At 40.4% G+C, this 24884-nt stretch overlaps 1 protein-coding gene across 1 annotated transcript; it reads left to right on the top strand.

Annotated features, from left to right (window-relative positions):
• The first annotated feature begins 270 nt into the window (after positions 1 to 270).
• USP12 (ubiquitin specific peptidase 12) lies at positions 271 to 23653 on the top strand. The gene is made up of 9 exons (XM_048494642.1): positions 271 to 540; positions 9610 to 9690; positions 10542 to 10755; positions 15761 to 15990; positions 17720 to 17796; positions 18154 to 18237; positions 18995 to 19192; positions 21434 to 21512; positions 21790 to 23653. Exons 1-9 carry the CDS (start codon positions 493 to 495, stop codon positions 21889 to 21891), a joined length of 1113 nt encoding a protein of 370 aa, XP_048350599.1. The 5' UTR covers positions 271 to 492; the 3' UTR covers positions 21892 to 23653.
• The last annotated feature ends 1231 nt before the right edge of the window (positions 23654 to 24884 follow it).

Here is a 24884-nt window from a genome sequence, read left to right as displayed (position 1 = left end):
TATACTTTATTTTTTTTAATCTGTGTCTTTCGTGGAGATTAATCTATATAGTACGCCAATGTATTTCAAGTTCAAGTACTGAACGGAGAGATCTGATGAACTGCGCGAGGTGGACTTAGAACCCACATAAAAAAAGTATTTGCCAGCTCCAAACAGGGCTGGGGCGGGGCCGGAAGACGGGCTGGCTTGCGCAAGTGTGTTTGCGCGCGCAGCAACTGGCGAGTCCCTGGGACAGGAAAGATTCTCTCTCGCGCGCCGATTGCGCGTGCGCATGTGTGCGTGCCCGCGCGTTGGCCGGCTCGCGCGCCCCCTCGGGCTGTTGCAACTGCCAGGCGTAGTTTCCTCGAGGCGGGCGGAGCTGCCGTGTGTGTCCCGCGGTAAACAGCTGGTTGGAGGCGGCGCCGGGCTGCTTCCCTCCTCCTCCTCCTCCTCCGCTGGGACTCCCCCAACTTGGTTCGACTTTATGATTGGGTGGAAAATGGCGCTGCGCGTATGGAAATCCTAATGACAGTCTCCAAATTCGCCTCCATCTGTACCATGGTGAGCCTCCGTCCCCTCAGCCGCCCTTCCACGCGGGTGTGTGGGACGAGAAGCGAGCGGTGGGGTTACGCAGCCCCGAAGTGCTCGCGCGTGGGTGGGTGTGTCTCCTTTACTCCGAAGAGAGACCGAGAAGCGTGTCGGGTTGGAGGGAGGTCTGCCCCTGAGGGGCACGTCTGTGTGTAGACATTACCTGTAAACATCAGGGCTGGGAGACCTGCAGCCCGATCCCAGACACGCCTGTCGCAAATTGAGCCCCTTTTGAGCTTACTGGGGCTTGCTTCGCCAGGTGTTGTTTGCATTAAAAGAAGCAGGGCCGGGGTTTTTTGCAATGCAAAAATGATTTGCAAATCGTTGCAAATGAACCAGGTCAAAAGGTGAAGCTGGATTGGCAAAAAAAGCCTTGGGAAGCGCAGCGGTGGACTGCAAGTGGCCGTCACATGGTTGTAATGATGGAGGGGGATGTGTGTGAACAGACTGGCTTTTAAAACATCTTGAAAGAAATGTGTGGGTGGGAGGGATTTAGGAGATTGGCCTTCAGAAGCGTGATTTTAGGGGAGAACTGGAATTGTTAGTGTGTGCATGCTATATGGGGTAGCACAGTGTTTTGCTGGAGGAAAGTGTTTCTTTTCTTTTGCAAGGAGACACATTCCAGTGCTTTCCCCTTCGTTGGTCTCTTCTAACAAAACAATACGGAGTCCAGTGGTACCATATAAGATACCTAAGTAGTCATTTTGGTCCACAGCAAAATCCATAAACAAAACCATGTCATGCTGTATAGCACAATGTGCTGTGTTTTGATTTTGGTTAAGCCTTTCGTCTTAAAGGCCAGTACCTATATTGTAGAGCATATATGTTTGGTGGGTTAGGGCCTGTTGATTTATTTTACTTTTCCCAATGAGACTTAAGGCAAATTGTGCAGTGTAAGTCAGTACCACCAACAGGATGGGACAGTTAATGAATAATGCAGTATGAATTGGATTGCAGAAAATCTGATTCCAAGCAGAAAATCTTAAAGAAACCTTAAGCATTGATATGACACATTAGACGATGCAACCATTACACAGTAGGATCATATTTACAGCTTCAGGTAGTATGCATTATGCACAGTAGCATCGTCCTATACTCTTGCCAAAGTATCTTTTTGAACCATTTTGTTTCAGTAAAGGCTTGCTACCTGTTTAAAAAAGCCATTCTGAATACTTCAATTTGCCAAAGGCCAGGAGGGTGGAATTCCATGTCCTGATGCATTCCACAGTTTTCTCCAATTCAAGCTTATTTTCTACAGTAGTTTTTGTTTTGCTATGTCAGTGGTTTCCAACCTGTTTTCACTCGTGTACCACTTGGCAACCCATTTTCCTAAAATTGCACCCCCGTATTAGCAAACCCATTATATAATTTTTTGTGTGCCTCCAAACACTCTGGGGCTATGCGCACCTCAGGTTGGGAACCACTGTGTCATGCCATATTTAATCTGAAAAGGAGCATAGAATCAAAACTGACTTAATTGGCTTTAAAGGGTTTAACATTTAAAGGTTATGAAGCAGGCGTACTTTGATGTATGTTTTATTTTAAGTAGCTATGGAAGAATCTAACATACAAGAGACTTTAATACAGAAAGTAACTGGAGTAAAACAAAACAAAAAAAGTCCCGGCAAGAAGGAAATTCTGCTGAAATATAGTTTAGCATATCGAGGTATAAATTCCTAATCCATAAATGTGCTGGGTTAACCTTTTCCATCTCATCTTACTGATTTTTGTAGTATTGCTTCTTTCTATTTGGATGGAAATGATTCAAAAGTCTTCTTAAAAGGCAGCTATGAGGAACCTTTCTTTCCTTTAATAAACAAGCTGCAGTTTTGCAGAAGGCTGTAATTGTCTTCGTATCAGGATCGAGTGGGTGTATTGTACATCTGTTTTGTGTGTAAAAAGTTAGGAGTCAAAGGTGATACTGATGTGTGATTAAGTGAAAGAGTATTTGCCAGTGGTATCTCTTCTTTTGGAGCCTTATGCACAACACACATAGGACACTTTTCTGTAATGACACATCACTCTCTTCTCTCCTTTATTCAGCTTGCTAGGACCTTGTCTCAAAATTTGCATTCTTTTGATCTCTACTTTTTTGTTTTCCTTTCCTCTCTGCCTTCCTGAGAACTCCCCTGTCTCCTTTGCATACAGTTTCTGCTTTCTGTCATTTATTCACCTCCCATTTTTTTTGTTTTAAAGAGCAGGGTAGCAAAGAAGGTTGTGTTTTCCATTCCAACATTTCTTAAGCGATTCCATAGGGCCCTTAGCAAGCTGGATACATAAAAGTTCTTTGCTATACCCTTTTTAGGATAAAGATGTCGAGAGATTTGTGAATTAATCTGCCGTTTCCTGGATTGTCTTTGTTCTAGAATGCTACACTTGGGTCCTAGTGCCTAGGGTACAGAACTAGGTAGGCACTAGGACCCAAACATTCTAGAACAAAGATGGTCAGGGAATGGCTGATGAATTCACAAATCTCCCATCATTTTTATCCTGAAAAGGGTGTAGTAAGGCACAGCTGATTTTTAATTTACTGCAACCCTGACAGAATCTCTTTCCTGACAAGGATAGTCTTTTTTTCTTTAACTGGATAAATAGAGCACTGAAAATTGTTCCCTTCAAATTAAGTCATACCTCCTGTTGTTTTGTAGACTTCTAAAGATCACCACCACCCCTGATTACCCTTTAAAGCTGCTTTAGATTCAGTTTAATTACTTTAGTAGAAAATACTGTACTTAACTGTGCTTACATCTGTTCAGGTCCTGAGAAGTAAGTTTTGCAGTGTTACATCTCATCAGGTGTTAGTCTTAATTTATAAAGGTTTGGAAATCAAAATGATGCCATTATACTTTCCCCTGTCTTAGCTGAAAAAGAAGGGTCCTAAAATAAGTAGTTTGTAGTTTCTTCAGCTATCATTTTTTGGGGGGGATCACAGGAATTACCTAGTTGTGGGTCTGATAGTTGTGGGTTCGCTATATAGATGTATCGGGAGACTTGATGCTTTCCTGCCTTAATGTACTGGGGAAAGCTTTAGTTGCTTAAAACTTTGAAGAATAATAATTTTGAAAATTATTTGGAATGAACGTTTCAGAGGCTTATTCTCTCACAGACCAGAGAAGTGACAAACCAAAGAGGGTAACAGCTTCTGTTCGCTGGATGTTTGCTGAATTGATCAGTCTTGAAATATGAGAAACTGTTAAGCTTGTAAGGAATGTATGGATTAAATAGAGCTCTGAGATATAAAATGAATTCCAAACCCATCTTTCTGAAATATCACCACAGCAACACAGAATAATTGCATTATTGCAGCATCTACGTGGTTCCTGAGGTCTGCTTTCAGAGTTTTAAATGTGAATTGCTTCTGTCAGTTTAGTCATGAGTTGAGCATGTTGCTTCAGTAGGACCAAGACGGGCAACTGAACACATTTACAGGAAAGATAGGTTGAAGAAACATATGTCTGTTGTATTGAAAATGCAGGGTTTCATCTTTTCCTGTAATCGGAGAAACTACCTTCCAACATAGATCAGGGCATTAGGACATGAAGGCAATCTAATTTCCCATTGCCTTAGTTTATGTGAGTAATTCAGTGGAATGGTTTATTAGAACAATTACTGATAATTGATATGCCCTTCATATTGTCAGCCACATTAAATATTAATAATGTAGCTGTTTAGGAGTGGGTCAGTAGAAGGAAGTGCACTGTTCTGTCTTTATACTGGAATAATAACTTGGGTACCATTGACTAGGCTAAAGTGTGAAACCTTCCTCTAAAGGAAGTTTCTTCGTGTAAGAGAGAGGATGGGAGTAAAATCAAACTGAATGACTTTTATTTTTAAAACAACCATCCAAATTCTTCCTTTTTTAATGTACCACAATGCCTCACTTGTTAAAGATTGTTGTTGCAAGATTGAGTAGGTGGTTGTAGCTACATATGGGAATAACCACTTAGTGTTTGATACACCTTTTAAAAACATCCTCTTTGAGCAACACAAGAGATACAATCCCTAACTTGTGTGTGCTCAGGTTTATCTCTTCAAAGGGCAGATCTGCAAGATACCTAGGAGGTCCATGTTATCCCTGTGCCGAGTAGCATGTATTTGAACCCTTTAAGAGATGTTTTCAATTAACCCTAGTGAGTTAATTGACCATCCCTGACCATCTGCCTAGAGAAAGTGATGGGCTCAAAAAGAGTTAACTGAAGTTCAATACAGCTAATACAGAGAAATTGATGAGCTGTCTAACTGATACAGTATTGTATGTTCAGTCTGTTCTGTGTTTTATGAAAGCTGAGAATCACAATCCTGGGATACTTGTAGACCAGGTTTAGTTATTTAATACTAATGTGATAGGTATGCCTAATTTATGTGCAATACCTTGTCAATGCTAACTTCTGTTTGTACTGTTTGTGCAGAACACTAAAACTATGGCTCTAGAAAAACCATAGAATCGGGGATAAGTTTCAAGGGGTAGCCATGTTGGTCTGTAGTACAACAGCTAGATTTGAGTCCAGTTTCACGTTAAAGACCAATGGAATTCTGGGGGCTTTTAAGAGTCAGTACTTCGTTGGATAGAATTCAGAAGAGCATGGAGAGCATGCAAAGGTATGGGCATGCACCATGTTCTTAATCATCATGCTGCTGTTCAGTTAATGTGATTTCAGAGTAGACCAAAGTATAATTAACATTCAGTGTCCGCTGCCCCAGTCCAGTTTTAATTAAGGCAACCTATGATCTGCCATGAAAGCTAAATGTTTGCACCTTGGGTCTTCAGAACTTGTCCCTATAAAAACCACATACCTTGGTGTGAATAGACTCCCCCCCCCCTTTAAAGAGAACTACTGCTTACACAAGGTACAAAAGGGAAATGCTTAAAATAATGTTTCCTGTGATATAAAAATACTCACAGAATTTTGAATCTTGCCATAAGTGAAGTAGATTTCATTTATTACATTTCATTCATTATTAAGTTTAAATACTCATATTATTTCATTTATACACTGCCTTTCTTTTCAATGGGGGATCCACAGCAGTTTGCTTCGTTGTTCTCTATTTTATTCTTGACTTCCCTGTTTGGTAGGTTAAGATGAAGTTATGTGTCTGGCACAAGGTCACCAGCAAGCAGGAATTCAAATGGAGATGTCGGATCCTAGTGCAGCACTCTGACCACACTGGTTCTATGAGCACTGTTACAGTGGTGCTGTCAACTTGGTGGTGGTTGTATACAATTGTATCACCTAATCCAAGGCTGCAGTCCTATGTGCTCCAGTTCAGGGGAAAATTCCATTGAAATCTCTAGCACAAATTCTTCAGCAGGCTTGCTTACTGTCCAACTGTCACAGTAATATGGTCATTTTTGTTGGTTTGCTAGGATAACCCCATTTTTGGTTGGTTTGCTAGGAATACTGTATGACAATAGAGAGGACCGTGGAGAGCAGACATTTATGTTTTGAGCACATGGTGATTTCACAAAGAAATAATTCTCTGTACAAGCCTGAAATCCTATCCAGTATATTGTTTCTTTATCATCCAAAAATTGGTTTGGAAAATACCAACTGAAATACAATATCCAGTGTTGCTGGGGGCGGGGGTGGGGCTCAGATGGTTAATAGATGATAATTTTGTTGTATCTTCCAGTATCCTAGCAGCTGAAACTGCTCTTCAGAAACCAATTATCCAATCATGTTAAATTCACCCTCCTTAACCCAATGCAACAGTTCGAACAATGTCACCAGGTAATTTTTTTTACATTGTCAACGTGTGCGAAAAGGAAGTGTTCAGCTTTGGCTGCAGGGGCACTGGGTCTGTTCCAGAGTCTTTTTTGGTGGCCTCTTCTTATATCTAGCTTGAAGTTGTCACTAATTTAGAACACTATATTTTATTTTCAAAGTGATTCATTCCCTAATGTATTTTGTTCAGTAGGGAAACGTTTGCAAAAGTCATCCATTACTAGGAATCTCCCCATCCTCATGGCATCCAATCATGTTTCATTGGACTTTGGGGTTAAAGCTTCAAACACAATGCCTGTTACATGCCACAGACTTTTGATGGATTACAATCAAATATATTTGCATTGTACCAAAATTACATGAAACGTTCCTTTGTGAGATCACTTACAATTGAACAAGTAAAAGCTATTGCTAAATGCTAGAAGAAAAGACTGTCCTTATTCTTTTTTCTTTATTACAGTACTAAACACCTTGACAACTTAAAATTGCCTTCAAGTTGCATTAATCAGTTTAGTCATATTAATCAATTGAAAATTGATTGGTTAATATAAGGAAGCAATACCAAAGGAAATGGTTTCTGAAACCATTAGTTGTGCACATTTTAAAAGCTTGGGCTCTTGGACCTTTAGAAGTTTTTGCTGTCACCTTCTAGATATTTTGGGAAGGGATCCTACCTGTTTTTCTCTTTTCATTTTTGGTTAGAGTGCACTTCAGTGTCTTGACTTCGGAGGTAATGTAATCCACAGAGTCTCTCCATATTAAAGAAGAAATTTAAAAAGATTTTATCCTAGTTCACACTGACAAGTTAAAGGGAAAGTGTAAGAGTTGAAAAATATAGAACATGGAAAGTGACAATAAAAGCACAGTTTTCTTTCAGCCCTTGAGATGACTCCTTCCGACAAACAGATCACCTTTCCCTCAGCAGGTATGTGGAAGAAGGCGTAGCAAAAGTGACAGAGGCTTGTCCCTTTCTGTGGCATATTTCAGGAAGTCTCCCAGAAGCACGGAGTTTCTGTTGGCCCAATCAGAAAGTAGGGTGCTTACCTGAACTTCTCACCAAAGGTGGATCCAGAATCATAGGAATCTTTGTTCACAGGATATATACTCTATAGAGCAAAGGAAGTTGATAGGGTTGCAAAGGGAATTAATGTGAGCCCAGTCAGAGCTCCATCGATTCTCCTCTTGGGTTGACATTTACCAGACTGAAGGCCAGATGTAACTTTTGGTACATTAATCACCACCTTTGGGGCGAGGGTGCTTGTGTGCTTTCCTTTTCACAATATAATAGTGTTTGTGGAAGACACCCACAGGTCTTGACATGTTTTTTTTTTCAAAATACAGGGGAATAACAAAACAGGACTCATAATAGCAATAATTCTGTAATGCCACAGATTCATTGAATTGCAGAGGGTCAACTGAAGCAGCAGTATGGTATTTAATTATGTATGATCCAGTTTGCTGGATATTCTTGCTAAAACATTTGATCAAATCTAGCAAAGTTGAGCTCATTCGGTAATAGAATTAATATCCTAACTGACTGTTATTCTGTGAAGGGCTGTTTCCAATTTATAAATCATGCCTATTGCCTTGAAGAGCACAGTCATTCCAATCCCTAGCTGTGGGTCCACAACATGAGTCCAGCCTCTGGGAGTAGCTTGATTTAAATCACCAATAAAAGGCTGAATTTAAATCATATTTTCCACTTTCCAAATAAGGTGATTCAGTAGGCAGAATGGATACTTCGTTCCAACTGTTAGTGGAGCAGCTATACACTTTTCAACATAAAGGACCAAGGAGATGTGTGGATAAATCCACCTCATCTTCCTGGACTTCTTTCTCTGCTACAATGCTCTGCTGGGTCCTAGTGCCTGCCTTCTCACTCCCTTCCAATTCTCTCACAGCATTTTAAGATGTTATTTCAGTGCCACTTTAGTCTAAACCATTATCATCTGCACTGTTAAACTTAGCATTTTGATAAAATAGCATTTATATTGCCCCAGGTGGCTGTTAGCAAGACTTGGCTTTTTGTGAAGTTGCACGGCAGTTATAAGAAAAAGGCAAGTGCTGCAAATAGTCTTTGGATGTGCAAAAATGTTCTTTAATCAAAGGAGGAAGCTTAATAGTGCACAGAATAAAGGCTTTGACATAATAAGTGCTTAAAATAGTTTTTTAAATGCTACCGAAAATCAGGACTTTTTAGAACTGCGGGAGGACGCAAGGCTCAGTTTCGCCACACCACACATGACAGCATTTCTTTCTTTCATTGAGACAAGGTACAGAAGCAGTTAATAGTTTCTTCCGTTTGCCATCTCCTTTCCTGTAGTAGAACATTAGTTCCTTGGTTTACTGAGAAGGTGATGGTGCTTGGGAATGGGGATAGCTTGAGCACTGTTAAGAGGAAAGTTGTGCTTAGAGACAAAGCATGACAGAAGGCTTAATCTGAAAGCTTTTAAATTAGAGGTAACACGGGCAAAGAAGTCTTTCTTTTCTGCTACCATTACATCTGCTGAAACACTAGGCACCAGAATGAATTTTTTTGGCACCATGGTGACCTGGTGCCTAGGATTTGTCATGATGGTAAGCATTTGAATTGGATGTCATGAACATGTTGATACCCAGCTTTGTATTCATTAACCTCCCCGAAGCAACTGTCTTCATTCTAGGCAATTGTTTTGGGGACCTTGGTCAAGTAGCTATGAAGGAACAAACTGAAGTGGAACCCAGAAAAGACAGAGAGAGATTGATAGTTTGGAGGGAGTTGCATTTTACACTTCAGATGGAATAGCTGTGGTGTTAGTGGATTGTATGACGAGCAGCTGGCTCTGAGATTAGTTCCCCTTCTAGAATCAACTAACAGATTACACTGATCCACGCTACTGTAACCTGGAGGGTAGCTTACTGCAGTGTGATTTACATGGGGCTTCCCTTGAAAACAAGCAAGTAACTGGTTTCGCATATGATACTGGTCTAGATGCTAACTTATAAATGATGCATTTTATGATGTTAAAGCACAAAATAAGTGGAGGTTTGCTAAGAAAGATTTCCACAAAATTTTGTTTTTCCCCAGGAATTTTTTATGGCTTCACAATTTCTAGTCACAGATGGCACGTCAGCATTACTGATTTTTATATTGGTGACCAGGGTTCTGAACTTGTACAGAAAGATTTGCACTGCTGGCCTTATTATGGTCTGAGGTCTTCCTTTACTTGTTTTTGAGCCTGCTCCTTTGATCTATTTGCGTAGCTCACTCAAACTGCAGTAATAAAGCATCGCTTATCTTTTGCTTGTAGAGGCTAAAACCTTTCTTTCTTTTTTTTAGGGCGCTAATGCCTCAGCTTTGGAGAAAGAGATTGGTCCAGAACAGTTTCCAGTCAATGAGCACTATTTTGGCTTAGTAAATGTAAGTTCTGCATTGCCTGTATTGAAACATTGAGGGGAAGAAATTGGACTGAATAATGCATATAAATTACTGAAGTGCCGCTTACTTGTACCTGTGGGTTCTGGTGTAAGAAAAAAATATGATTACAAAAGTGATTACAGTCCTCAACACAGCTGATGTGTAAACTAATATGCACCCTGTCAAGTTACCCAATTTTGAGGCACCAAAATATTTTCCAGCTGTGCTCTAGGAAGCCCAGGAGTTCAGCAGGGGGTCCTCAAAATATCAGTAGTGACAAGCAAGCTTTCCTGAAGTACAGCTTGCCACATCGCATCCTTCCGTGCAGTGAGCAGCCAGAAGAATGTTGGATGTTTTCTAAGGCATACTTGTTTGTGAGGCCAAAGCCTGTATGTAATTAATCACAGGTTTGTTTTATCTTTCCAACATGCTTATTCCTTCACTCATTTTGTTCACATAAGAATCCCAGTGAAGTATACTGGGCAGAGAGAGAGTGTCCAGCCGAAGTCACCCAGTGGAAGGAGTATAACATGATGCAAAGATTTTGGGGAGTGTTTTTGATAACAATTATGATGGTTTTGCTGACGCATAATTATGCTTCATGGAAACAACCTCAGTGGTTACTGGATATTTCTAAATATGGAAAGTGTATAACAAAGAAGCCTGACAGAAGTAAGCATGTTCCTATACATCTGAGTGTTTAACCTGCCACTAGTTGATGATAAAGTTAAACGTCGGTACTTTAAAAAAAAACCACACACACACCCTATAATAATTGCCCTTTGTTTCATGCCACTTGCTTATGTTGGGCAAAGTTTCAGGCTGAGCTAATAGATAATTTCCTTGTGTTCTAGTTTGGAAATACCTGCTACTGCAATTCAGTTCTTCAGGCACTTTATTTCTGTCGTCCCTTTCGAGAGAAAGTCTTGGCGTACAAGAGTCAGCCTAGAAAGAAAGAGAATCTGCTTACCTGCTTAGCTGACCTCTTCCACAGCATAGCCACTCAGAAGAAAAAAGTTGGAGTGATACCTCCTAAAAAGTTCATAACGAGATTGCGAAAAGATAACGGTAACACTTTATGTTCTCCATACTAATGAAATATTTTCTTCTCCCAGTTTTATGCAGTCACAAAGGGATGTACCTGTCTGTCTTGCCCCTTTTGTTCAGAAAAAAGGGATTCTTGGTGGTGCTGATAATGTTTACCAACCAGTTGTTAAGCAGGTGTTAATTCTGTCTGTGAGTGTGCCCCCCTTGTCATAAATTAAAATAGTTTCTTGATTTTTCGATATGACTTGGATTTGTTTTGTGGTAGGAAGGGCCTCTGGCTGAACAATGAGTTTGTCTGGAAGAGTGAAAGAATGGTGTTTATGTTAAATATTCTAAACTAGGGGCTTGGTCTGCTTGCCTACTCCATGGCTTATTGTACTTGTAATATTATTTTATAGGAACTGCACCCTCGTGCATTCTGCAGGTGAAGATCAAAAGCAGCATTTTGTCCTTCTCCCATAATAAATATTTTCAGTGCGTTGTGTTTGAGTACAAGCATCTATTTTTTAAAAAGAAATCAATTAGGACACCCGTATGTAAAAATACACAGCATTTGGATTTCAGTTACGTTGATTAAGGTACCAGCAAGTTGGGTATATGTATGTAAAATTCTGTCACGTCGTAGATGACTTACAGTGACTCCCCGAAGGGTTTTCAAGACAAGAGATGTTCAGAGGTGGTTTGTCCCTTTATGTTGTGACCTTGGACTCCATTGATGGTCTCCCATCCAAATACTAATCAGAGCTGACCCAACTCAGCTTCCAAAATCTGATGAGACAAGATTATGCTGGGCCATACAGGTGAGGATCCAGCAAGTTGTACCCACATACCTTTCCTCAGGTGGAAATTTTGGACATTATTCCAAATGTATGGTTAGATATAGGCCTGCAACTCACCAGCTCTTGTCCTGCGTGGAAAAACGGGTCAGTTACGCACAACACAAACAAGATGCCCTGGAGACATTTAAAAAAAAAGCCATCTGCTAATTTTTTGTTCAAACAGCATAGACCAAAAAAGAAAAAAAAGCATCAGAGGCAAAAGAGGCTTCCCCCCCCCCCCCCCCAATCATTGAAGCCTTTTGTCCTCCACCACTGATGTCTGGCATTTTGTGCTGCAGGGATTCTCCATGTACGCAGCAATTTTGAAGGTTACCCCAGGCGTTTGTTCTGCAGGCTCTGTTCCTGGGTGCCTTTTCAGCCTGAAAAGTGCATGGTTTAAAAGTTTCAATGTGTTTGAAGCAGTGCAGACGCAATATGAAAATCGACTGTGATTCTGAAATCATGTCTGTGTAGTTTCAAAGACAGCTCACTGAAAATTTGAGGATGTCGGGGGAAAAAGTTTTGTGGAGTTCCTACCCAAAACACCTTTTTCCCCATCCTCAGGAAGTCTTATTTGTTCTGTTCAGAATGGACCAGGAAGTGTTTGTCCAAAGTCCTCAGCCCTAGCTTGGATGGCCCAAGCTATCCTGATCTCATCAAATCTTGAAAGATAAATAGAGTCAATCCCGGTTAGTGTTTGGATGGGGAAATACCAGGGTTGCTATTTGGAGGAAGGCAAAGGCAAACCATCTCTGTTAGTCTTTTGCATTGAACACCCCACAAGGGGGCATCATAAGTTGACTGCAAATTGACAGTCTTTACACAGACACACATATAAATGCAGTGGTGACTCTTTCTCCCAAGATGTTTTATTCACAAATTCTGCAATGTGTGGTCTGAAGCTTATAATGCTATCTTGTGACACATGGTACACTCATCTCATACTAAGAGCCTATGCTGTTAACAGTTTAGCTTTAGCTGTTCCTCTACCAATATTGCAGGTCAACAGCTGACACATTTAACTAGTCACAGCTGCAGGAAAACGTGAATGCCTTGGACCCTTCTATTTATTTCCATTAAATAACCATGCAAACAGCCCACCTTCTCCATCTGTGTAGCTGTGGGTTCTCTCTAGACTTTGATCTTGGCTAAAGTCTGTAAAACAGAACTGTGAAAGCGTTTCAGTGGTTGCTAGGACAACAGTTGATTAATGAAGAACCCAGTCACACAGAAAGAAATGAGTTTTGAAGCCTAGCTCAGAAAATTTAAGTAAATCGCTTGTTCTGTACCAGAAGGGATCATCCTGAAGCTGGGGGCTGCTTTTTGAGACTCCCGCTTTATTGTGCCTGCCACAAACGGAGATACTGCCTTTTATTATTGCAGATGATAGAGAGCATGCTTGGCAAAGCATTATTCACGTGATCATAGTTTAAATTAAAATTCCCAGAGCCTTTTACTAAGTAGCGGCAGAAAGTTTGTTTCTTTGTTTCCAAAAGATGGTATTGGATTATTATGGGGTTGATGGCCTAGTCCAGTGATGGTGAACCTATGACACACGTGTCAGCACTGACACGCGTAGCCATTTTCGGTGACATCCGGCCGCATGCGGCCGCATACAGAGAAGTATGGGGCCGCATGCTGAGAAGGACATTTCATCCTGTCCAGGGGCAGCTCAGAGGCCCCACACCGGACTTGATGAGGCAGCGGCCCCCTCCTCTGGTCCCAGCCCGACCACCCCGGCGCGGACCCTGGTGGCAGCAGCAGCACAGCCACAAGCTCGGGCGGAGGCAGCGATGCCTATCGGGGTCCCGGCCTCTGCAGAGGCTGGTCAGACGTTGCGGGGGCGGGGCGCGGAGCGAGCTGCGTCGATGACGGCAGCACTCATTTTGGCCCCAGCCTCTTTGGTAGGAGGCCAGGCGTGACAGGGGCAGGGCTCCAAGACAGGGGAAGGGGGAGAAAACACGCTGGCCGGCTGCAGCGTGGAAGCAAGCCTGGAGGGCGGCGTGGAAGTGAGGCTGGAGGGCAGTGAGAGGGACGCCCCAGAAATCTGCGGGGGAGGATTTAAAAAGGGGCACGGCGGGCGAGCGAGGAGAAGGCCAGAGGGAAGGAACTGGGAACAGTGGAGGGTGGAAAGAGCGAGGGAAGAGAAGGATAGGAGAGGACGTGGGGGAGCCAGCAGGGAGACAGAGAGCTGGGGAACAACAGCAGAGAGGGAAAGAGCAAAGAAGGAGACAGAGCTGGAGGAAAGCAGCAGAGAGTAAAAGAGCAGAGAAGGAGACAGAAAGCTGGAGAAGGTCAGCAGAGAGGGAAAGAGCAGAGAAGGAGGCAGATAGCTGGGGAAAAGCAGCAGAGAAAGAACAAGCTGAGAAGGAAGCAGTGAGCGGAGAAAAGACCCCAGCAAGAGATCATTGACCATCATTACTGAGATAAGTGAGGGGGAAGCTGGGAGAGGTGAGGGCTTGAAGTGTACAAAATACCAACCTTCAATTGAAGAGTTAGCCAATGAAATTCAGCAACAAAAAAGTCACTAATAGGGAGGTTAGTTAAAGAATTCCCCCTCCCTCTCACTTATCTTAGTTCATGGCACCCCACACAAGTTAAATAATTATCAAGACCAACAAAAGAAACCAACTGACGAATGAACAAAGAAGTCACTAAGCAGGTAAGTTAAATAATTAGTTTTTGGTTTATTAAATACAGTTATAGATTACCATTATACATTTTTGTTATTTAAACTATAAATATTGCGAAATTATGGTTTTTTTTCTCATAGTGACACACCACCCAAGATATGCTCGGTTTTTTTGCGAATTTTCACACACCAAGCTCAAAAGGTTGCCCATCACTGGCCTAGTCCGTTGTGTACTGCTAATTACACCACATCTGGTAAAGCTTGTGGTATATGACAGTTGGCATCTTTGGCTTTACTTAGGGTGTTCTGTCTTATTTAATCATGGCCCGTTACTCATGGAACACTTACCTCTGGCCCTTTAGGTGCGTGGTGGGGCTGAAGTGTGGTCTCCTCGCCTTTCTCTGTTTACATGTGAGGAGGCAGCCCAGTCCTCCCTGCAGCTAGTCTCAATAGTCTCTGTTTCCTGGTTCTCTCAGAACCGCCCCTCTTAAAGGCACAGATCTCCCCCCTTCCTGCTGCCATGGGAGAGAGGCTTGTTTTTAAAAAAGAGGCTTGTGTTAAAAAAAAAGCTTTTAAAAGCCCTCCTGATCATCATGAAGGGCAGAAGCAGAGTGGGGGAGGTGGACTGGAGCTTGAAACAGGCCCTTCATGAGCTGTTCCTTGCAAAAACCAACCCTGTTATATTGCGACACTGAAATATTGATATGGGTGTTTAGAGAACAAGGAAGGAGCTGGCAACATGGAAGGGGGACGAGGGGGAAGCATGGAGCTTGGCAGGCTGGCTGTGGGCAGAAGGAATTCCCCGCTCTGGCAATGAAGTAAAATTAAATTGGGGAGAATGAAAAATGAAAGTGGGGCTTGAAGAAATAAGTCTGTACAAGAAATCTTGCTGCGATGGCCATTCACCCCCACCACGCAGAAAACTCATTATGTGTAATTGGCCCAGGTTTAAGAGAGATTTGATTCAACTTTGCAGGATAATAACTTCCATACTTAATTTGCTTTCTTTGAGAGATTCGTCCTCCAGTGGCTGGGAGATGTGTCCTGCGTGTTTAGTATACTCTGGATATAAGTTGTGCGTTCTCTGCCTGTAACTTCTTGAACAAAGGTAGCAGAAGGTTAATTGCCAAGGGTAATGTGGGGCAGGAAGGATCTGCATATTGCAAGACCTCAATGCTGGGAGTGTCATGGTGATTTGTGTGGTGTTGTTTGATCTGTCTTCAAGTTTTCTTTCAACAAGGCAAAGCCATCCAGTATTGGATGTGGAAATCAGGTTTTGCCCCCACGGCAATTGTTCCTTATACATTTGTTGGCCAAAGGAATTAATGGCAAGCATTAAGTTGCGTTCAAAATGTTAATGCATTTGACCCCAGAGACTATCAAAAGTCACAAATAGTTTCTTATTCCCCAGTTACGAAGAATCAAGCCCACTCATCTTTGCACTTTTGTTGTGGGGAAGTGGGGGAGTTCCACTAGAATGTGAAAAAAATGTTAGGAGACTGAGTAAGAACTCTTACTTAAATGGGGAACATGGCGCAAAAAGCAAGGGATAAGTCATTCTGTCGTCTTGTTGTAGAGCTTTTTGACAACTACATGCAGCAAGATGCACATGAGTTCTTGAACTATCTGCTGAATACTATTGCTGACATTTTGCAAGAAGAGAGAAAACAGGAGAAACAAAATGGTCGTCTCCCTAATGGCAACATTGACTGCGAAAACAATAACTGTCCCCCAGACCCAACGTGGGTTCATGAAATCTTTCAGGGAACACTAACAAATGAAACAAGATGTCTCACTTGTGAAACAGTAAGTCTTTGTGTACAGCATTCTTGTTTCACAATATTTTGTTTAGAGTAACAATTATAGTTCCATCATTTTCAGCCTTTTGGCTAAGATCCAGTGTGTGTGTGAATATGGCTTCTAATCCTAACCTCTTGTATAAAACTGGGCATCTGATAACACTTAATCTGTGTTTTTATTATTTGAAGCCTCCTAAATTATCAGTATGATAGATGCAATGTTTAGATTTCTTTATTTTATTTAGATTTCTGTAATCCTATCGCATATTGAGTGTACATTGTATATTCAATGTATATTCAATGTACATTGTATATATACAGTTATCCTGTCCTTATTGCTGGGGTGAGGGGTGTGGTTCAATGTACATTGTATATATACAGTTATCCTGTCCTTATTGCTGGGGTGAGGGGTGTGGTTCAATGTACATTGTATATATACAGTTATCCTGTCCTTATTGCTGGGGTGAGGGGTGTGGTCAGTCGCATACATTGTATATATACAGTTATCCTGTCCTTATTGCTGGGGTGAGGGGTGTGGTTCAATGTACATTGTATATATACAGTTATCCTGTCCTTATTGCTGGGGTTAGGGGTGTGGTGCTGCCCTGTGATCTGAAAATTCGCAAAAAAATTTTTGGCCCTCCCTTTGTACCCAAGAATAAGCCTGAGTTTTTTTCTTTTTCTTTTCTTTTAACTTTTAAAAATAATTTTTGTATATTTATGGTATTTAAAGATAAAATATGTTGATATTATATCATACTGTACATATATTTTGTGCATTTCTGAGTTTCTAAACTTTTTCTGTGCCATCTGCGACTTGCGCAAAACTCCCCCCAAAATTCTCATTTAGTTTCTTATGCTGACCTATGATATATCAAAACTACAAGGGGGAAAGTCATGATGTAGAAGGAATAATTGTACTCCGCTTCAGATCTCACTTAGAAAAGCAGACCATGAATATAGTAAATAATGAAAGAGCTGAACAAGCTAAATATGAGACCAATTCAGGTTTTTTCTTGTATGAGTATTCTTTGGAAGGAAACGAATATCTATACTGTTAACCTAAACTCAAATTATATCCCCGGTTCCCCAGCTTCTTCGCTATCTGTTGCAGAGTTCAACAGGCCTCCAAAAGACCATTTAAGATCTATATTTGGTCACTGACTGTAAATAAATTTTCTTCTTCATGTAAGATCATTTATTTATACAGTGGAACCTCGGTTTTCGCTGACAGTCCGTCCAGCGATTATCAGCGAAAACCGAAATCGGCGAATTCTGAGGCTACACTGTTTGCACATGCACAAACAGCGTAGCAAATTGCGTAGGTTTACACAAAAGTCGCTTCAGATGTGTGCCTGGCAAGAATCAAGACATTAGGGGGCAACTGGCGAAAACCTAAATCGGCAAATTCCGAAGGCGCCAATTTCCAGGGTTCCACTGTAATCTGTTATATTAGTTCATGTCTTTCTCCCTGGTGGACATATTGGCACTACAAAAGCTCTGTCTGCAAGAATAGTAAAAAAAGCCAGTGTTTTCAGTTGTGATCCTGATTATGAGATCCAGTTAGGGAAATCTTTTATTCCAACAACTGACTTCTACTGTATCAACAAACCTGTTCTCCAAATTAGTTGATATGTTTATCTTTACAACTTTCTCATTTTGTGGGTCACTTTGAATTCTTTTTAAATATATTCTGTGAAAGGCAAAATTGGTAAGACCTTCTTTTCTATTTGTAGATAAGCAGCAAAGATGAAGATTTTATAGATCTCTCTGTTGACGTGGAACAAAATACTTCAATTACTCACTGTTTAAGGTATGGAGGTGTACAGCTTTCAGACATGATTCTGTGTTTTCGTGCATGGCAGAAAGTTCATTTAAAGAGATGAAGTGAGTAAAACTGCATGTTTTGTTAGAAGAATGCAAGTTGATATTAAGCGTGGCAACCTTTTGTATTTCACAGAGCTCAGCAGACTTGGTGCTTACCAGAATTTGACCATTAAATGCCACGTTTGTATTTTCTCTCCTTTGAGACCAGTGTGTCAATTACTATCTATTGGATCTAAGAATGTTCTTATCGTTGTGCCTATCTGCTTGTTAGAGGGCTACAGTATAATTTGTTTACTAGTTAGTGTTTGTTTCTTGTATTTTGATGAGTATTTTTGTGTTTTAGGGGTTTCAGCAATACAGAAACCCTGTGCAGTGAATATAAATATTATTGTGAAGAATGTCGCAGTAAACAGGAAGCACATAAAAGGTATGAAAATGTATATATAGATGTTAGACTTTGTTAGCAACCTGTATAAACAGTTCTATCCATTTCATGTTTTGTTATCATCAAGGATAAATATTTTTTTAGTATCCAAGGTGTTGCTGAAATTTAATGAGACTGCTTGTTGAAATGTGATTTCTTCCTCCAATCCAGGTACCCAATTTCTCCAATTTTGACAAGTTTTTTCATAATATGTTTATCCGTCTTCACTTTGTCTCCTTATTCCCTGTTGTACTTCATTTACAAATGTTGTACTTCTGCAGCTGGCAAGATACTGATATTCTGACCAGTGTTATTCCAAATAAAAATTCACATAGCTGAGTACATTGTTTGGAGAAGATATTGCAATGTGATCTGTTGGTGGAAAGACATGCTTAACTTCGGCAGACCAAAGCTGATCTTTGGAAGGTCTATTCCAGGCCCTCAAACTCTTGTATAACTATAGTGCATAATAAAGTTGGCACGTATCTTTGTACCATCCACTAGTCATTATTTGAATCCAACTTTTTGAAGGAGCACAGCAATATTTTCCAGGCCCACCTTAGTAGCTCTGATTGATCAGAACGGCGGAGTGCAGATTTTTTTAAAAAAATTAATGCATTAGGTTTTAGCAATCAGCAGGTAATAATGGCTGAGAATTCCTTAATGTTCATTTTTGAGACTTTGCATACCGTCACAAAACAATCTTGAACTGCAACTGTTTTGTACATTAGTGTACTGATTTACTTTAATTTTGTTTCAGAATGAAAGTGAAAAAACTACCAATGATTCTAGCTCTCCATCTGAAGAGATTTAAATACATGGATCAGCTACATCGATACACAAAACTGTCCTACAGGGTAGTATTTCCCTTAGAGCTTCGATTATTTAATACATCGGGGGATGCCACTAATCCTGACAGAATGTATGATCTTGTGGCTGTAGTAGTTCACTGTGGAAGGTAATAAAATCTATGTAACAGATATAGGTAATAAAATACATGACTGTTAACAGCTTATAGATAGTTCTGTCATACTTCAAAAATCCCTCAATGACATGAAATGTAATCACATGGCAAAAGTGGTTGTGGAATTACAAATGAGAGGAAGAATGAAGCAGCTACATGGCTGAGTAACTATAGGCCTTTTCTTAACTTACTTGAATGGTGTGGTTTCTGCTTCTGTGACGTCATATGCCACCCTGCTCCAATAATCTCTTGAGTGCAGTCATCCCACAAATGGGCTGTATGGCATGAGACCCTGCTGCATGTCTTCTGTAGGTTAGCAGTGTAGTGTGGGAAGCAACAGCCGTGCTGCTGACATAATATAGTAATCTTATGTAATTTAAGGGTTTTAATATATTGTTGATATTTGTATTTATTGTTTTATCGCCTTGTTATGGCCTTGTACACTGCTCAGAGCCCTCCGGGGGTTGAGCAGTCTATGAAGCTCTCCGGGGGTTGAGCGGGAGGATGATGGTGATGGTGATGATGATGATGATGGTGATGGTGATGATGAAGGTGAAAATGTTCAAGTGCTGTCCCCAGCAACATTTATAAAATGAACGCTTGTGTGAGAGCATGTATGTTAGTTCTTTTGTTTTAGTGGAGTGTATGTGGTGGTGGTGGTGGTGGTGGTGGTGACTGGTGGCTGGCACATTCGAGTAAAGCATAAGCTTCTCTACTTAGCTAAAAAAATTGCATTTAGATTTAAAAAAATCTTACATTCTGGCTCCCCAAACATTTCAGACTTACTAAACATATCATTGCAACACGTTGTGGAATCTGTTTCTTAATGAAACTGCCAGTTTTATGCCAGTAAAAACAGCAAGAAGCCTGGCTGCTACCTGCACTTTTACACACATTTCGTGCCAACTATATTGGCTGCCAGTGTGTTTCTGAGGCGAATGCAAAATGTGTGAAACAGTTAAAAATGCTAATTAATTCTTGCTAATCAATAGTGCCCTGCGCCCAGAAGGATAGCAGGCCACTGTCCCTGAGGGAGCAGATTATTGGAGTAGGAAAGAGACCACAGCATTTCTTGATTTTTTTGAAAAAGTAAATAAACTAGATGGTGTTATATCCTTAAGCATCCTATTGCTGTGTTCCTGTTTAGCACTTACACAATCACACTCCTGTTAGATAGTAGCCTGAATGAGTAAATGGCAGTTCTTGTGAGGCGGAAGTACTCAACCCTACTGTTGCTTCAGATCTTGCATTGCTGGTTCCCTCCGCTATGTGGAGACTTCACTTTTGTAGTATCTCCTTAAATATTTCCTGGTAGTCACCTATCACAAGCAGTTTTGTTTCTTTTTATGGTCATGGACCATTGTTCTTGCTTATTCTTGTAAATTCCCCCACATTTTGCAAGCTGTCTTGCAAAAAACTTGGCAAGACTAAAAATTGCCTGATTTTCCAGCTTAAAGTCCGCTAGGTCTCTCTTCAGCAGTTTTCAGTGTCGTTACTACCTGACAACATTTTTGGAATTCAACCAACACTCCAGTAGTTATTTTCATAATTTTAATAGTCTTTAAATGGATTTTCTCCTTTGTTCCTTTGGGAGATACGTTTATCTATCAATCGTCACCCCCGCCCCCCCGAGCGGCCAGGTATGATTCTGAATGGTGGGAGAAAGCCTCTTTAAAAGTGTGCTCAGTGTAGAGCAAAAATGACACAGACTGATGACCACAGTCTATTAAGTAATTAAGTTACAGGAACAATGATTACCCTCAAGTGTTTTTGTTTCACCTCATTAGTCATTGACCAATTAATGATTAAATAGTTTAATGAAAATCTTGGGGAAGCCTTCTGTTCAGAAAATACTTATTGCATGCCAATAAGCTTGTGCAAAATTTCTCCTTTTTAAGGAGGGCATGCAGGATCTGTAACTTTTCATAAAGAGTTGCATTCCCTTGAGTAGTGACTATTATCTGAGAAGGTTATATTCATCAGTATTTTTTATGAAGCCAGCCAGTTTCCGAGTATCTTGCAATGTATTTATTGAAATATGGCTACCAATTCAAAACAATTGCATTACTTTTTCTTTAGCTGCACCTCTGTTTTTATATATCACTTTGAATACATTGACAAGAAGATGAGTTCCTTTTACTGTATTTAATGCTTTTTATACATAAAAAAAGTAATCTGTTTCAGTGTTTCATTGCGTCAAAGAACTGTTGAAGAGCTCGTCTCCTTTCTTTGCAGTGGACCTAATAGAGGACACTACATTGCAATAGTGAAGAGTCATGACTTCTGGTTACTCTTTGACGATGATATTGTAGAGGTAAGGAGAGTTATTAATCTAGACTTGTTTTGAAATTTAGGTACAAATTATTTTTAGCACTACTAGTTCAGAAACAAGCTCCCTGTTGCCCAGGCTATTGGCTATTCCCATGTGCTTTCCACAGCATTGTCTATTTTTTTCTGATTGATAAATATGAGAACTCTTTCAAAACAGTAACCTTTTAGCCTGTGAATGATCTCTCCTTTATTTCAAAGGTGAAGAACTTCATAAAATCAGAATGAGCTTTGAAAATGATACCCTTTCTATTTTCTTTCAGAAAATAGATGCACAAGCTATTGAAGAATTCTACGGGTTGACAACTGACTCTTCTAAAAACTCTGAGTCTGGTTATATCCTCTTCTATCAGTCTCGGGACTGAATGGGATCTGTGGTGAAGAGTGATTTCCTGCCTGGCTTCTTTTCTGGCTGTTGTGGAGAGGAGAAAGCACCGGTTCTTTTCTTCTTTATTTCAAAGGAATGCAGGGAGTCAAAAGGGGTGGTAGCACAATTTGCACAGAACAAAGGAAAGATTTCAGAGAGGCTCTTCATATCATGGTCATTTAATTTGCTCAGGTTTTATGGCAACAAGCGTGATCCACCACAATTGCCCAGTGGGAACAAACGACAGCCACTTCTGTAAGGTTTTGCCCTCGAGCAGCTGAACTGTATCTAGAGGATTGGATCCAAAGTCCAAGTCAGTGGAAACACTTTCATAATCTGCAGTATAATTTAAAATTCTGGCCAGTGTTGCACTGAAAGCAAGTGCAACAGAAGCAATATGAATCTGACATACCAAGTCTCATGCTTATTTTTTATTATGAGAAGTACAAATTATTTGGGGGGTTCTTTTGCATGTACTTGGTTCTAAAAATATAATTTCTTCCTGATTTTCTTGCATGCCTAATTTAGCCTAACATTTGCCTTCCTGGCCACAATAAATTAATAAAAAATTGATATTTAAACTACAATCACGAAGGCAAGTATGTTTTGCTTCCTTTAAGAAGCTTGCATTACAGTAATATGTACCTCTATAATTGGGAGCAGTGTGGGCTTTTAAGCCTCCTATGGGGAAGATCTATAGCTTATTTTTATTTATGCATTATTGTAACTTCTGGAGATTGTATATTTTGTACTCTCCTCACTTCCAACAAGTTTTGGAACCTAGTTTTGTACATTAGCTGGTATCAAATTTAAATCTTATTTCATTGTTCATTTGATAATTCTTTCAGCTCTTAATAAGATACCTTCAGAATCTGGGACAAAGGTCATTTTTGTCTCTTCTACAATTAACTGGTGTGTTTGACTGTACTGACCTAGTTCATTTTGAAAGTCTGAAGTGGAAACTTTTTTCCAGAGACTATAAAAAGATGACTTGTTTTGTCACAATTTGATGTTGGGGCATCAGGGGTGAGCCAGCTATTTTCTTTTCTAAAGACTTTGACAGTAAGCCAGAATTGCACGCCCTTAAGTTTCAGTAGAACTGTGGAGGTGGAGGTGGTTTAATTGGATTAACTGGAGCATTGGCATTAAGAATGAACCAACAGGCTATTCTGAAGGTATTTTACAATGTTCAGTCTGTAGTTAGGGGAGAAATGACCATCTCACGTCTTCCTTCCTGGATTATTTCATTCAAAATGGGGGAATGGTTGGAAGACTCCTCACAGTCCTGTGACAGCTCTGCCACTTAAATTCTAAATGTTGGTGAAATTGCCTCTGAGATTTGATTGGTTTATGGCAGAAGAAGTGATAATGGAGCTCAGCTCTGATGATGGCTCCCTCCATTACTATGTTGGCTGATTTTGTCTGAATATAACTTCTCGGGTGGGAAAAGGCTGAGCATACATTCCCAATGAGCAATCATGCCTGCTAACTTGGCATCCTTTTTCAGAATGTGGTGTTTTTCCCTTGTACTTCTTGTTTGGCTTAAAATGTTTTTTTTTTAAGTTTTCAGTTTGCTGCTGTAGTTAAATGCATTTACTTTACATATCTGTTAGCTCAGGAAAATGACTTTCACCTCTTCATGTAACTGAATAGAATTTTAAACAGGGTCACTAAGTGAGCTATTTAACAAATGTGAAAAGGTCATATCAAATTGTAAAGATTTTTTTTATATATAAAATGTTTTGAAGTTTTGTCTCGAACACCCTCTTTGTATTAAATTATGTTGCTTGGCTCCAGTATGAGAATTGCAAAAAAAAAAAAAAATCAGCAGTTTAGCAAGCCTTTGAGAAAAGTTGACCCTGTCTTGGCAGCCTACTTTTACATCAAATCCTTAATCTTATATATTTCTTCAGCTGTGCAATAGGACAAGGGTGAAGTCAGTCATGCCACAATATGTGTGTGGAAAATTGCACATCCTTTCTCACATGCTATAAAGCAGCGTCAGTAAAAGAGGCTAGTACAGGGGTCTGCAACCTGTTGGCCATTCTGGCAGGGGTGATGGGAATTGTAGTCCATGAACATCTGAAGAGCCACAGCTTGCAGATCCCTGGCCTAGTACAACAGTAGTAACATCACATTTGATCATTAATGGCATCAAGACCAAAATGAGTAGCTAAGCAACAGGAACTGAAGTACCCTTTAACCATCAATTTCATAAGACATTGCAGTTTTGTTTGATTGCAGGACATCATACGTGTGCTCTGAAAAGTATCCAGAATGGTAGAGTTAAATTTAATGCATTCTAGTCCAAATACCTGTTTTCTGGCATATTTTATGTTTACATGAATTTAACCTTGTTGAAAATCAGTAGGAAAAATCCACTGAGATGTCTAAATGTGATTCACTCATCCAGTGATTGGTAGGTATTTGATGCAGTGTAATTTCTAAAGGTAAGCAGATCTACTCTGTACTTGGTGTAAGAGAACCCAGGAAGCTCAGAGATATCGCTATGAGCTCTGTGGACACAGGATGGGATTTAAGGCAAAGAACATGGCTTATGGTCACTTGCCGTGCACAGCAAAGCATGCCTAGTTCATAAATGGGACTTCTTGATAAAAGGAACAGTGGCTTTTGAAATGCATTTTTAATAGGTGGCATTGTTTCAGGGCACTGTTTTCCAGATCTTGTGCAACAACTTGAAAATACACATGACTGAAAAAAAGTTCATGTGTTGGAGCTGCTAGATGAGGTTTCCTTCTGCCAGATGTGAAATCTATGCCCAGTGCCCATAGGTGCAACATCTGCTTGGCAGAGCTAATGCATTACTGGGTTTAGCTTTGTAGCATGGTTTGTAGAGTACATGAGTCAAAAGATCATACAGTAGATAGTGATAGACAATCAGTGATAGAACTGCTTGTTAATTTCAGGCACGCTTAATCACTGGTATCTCCTATCCGTAGTCTTGAATTTTTTACACCTAGTCTTGCGGGT

The sequence above is a fragment of the Sphaerodactylus townsendi genome, linkage group LG04 (assembly GCF_021028975.2).
Source record: "Sphaerodactylus townsendi isolate TG3544 linkage group LG04, MPM_Stown_v2.3, whole genome shotgun sequence".
Taxonomy (NCBI): Eukaryota; Metazoa; Chordata; class Lepidosauria; order Squamata; family Sphaerodactylidae; genus Sphaerodactylus; species Sphaerodactylus townsendi.
This window is presented reverse-complemented; position numbering and strand designations above follow the sequence as displayed.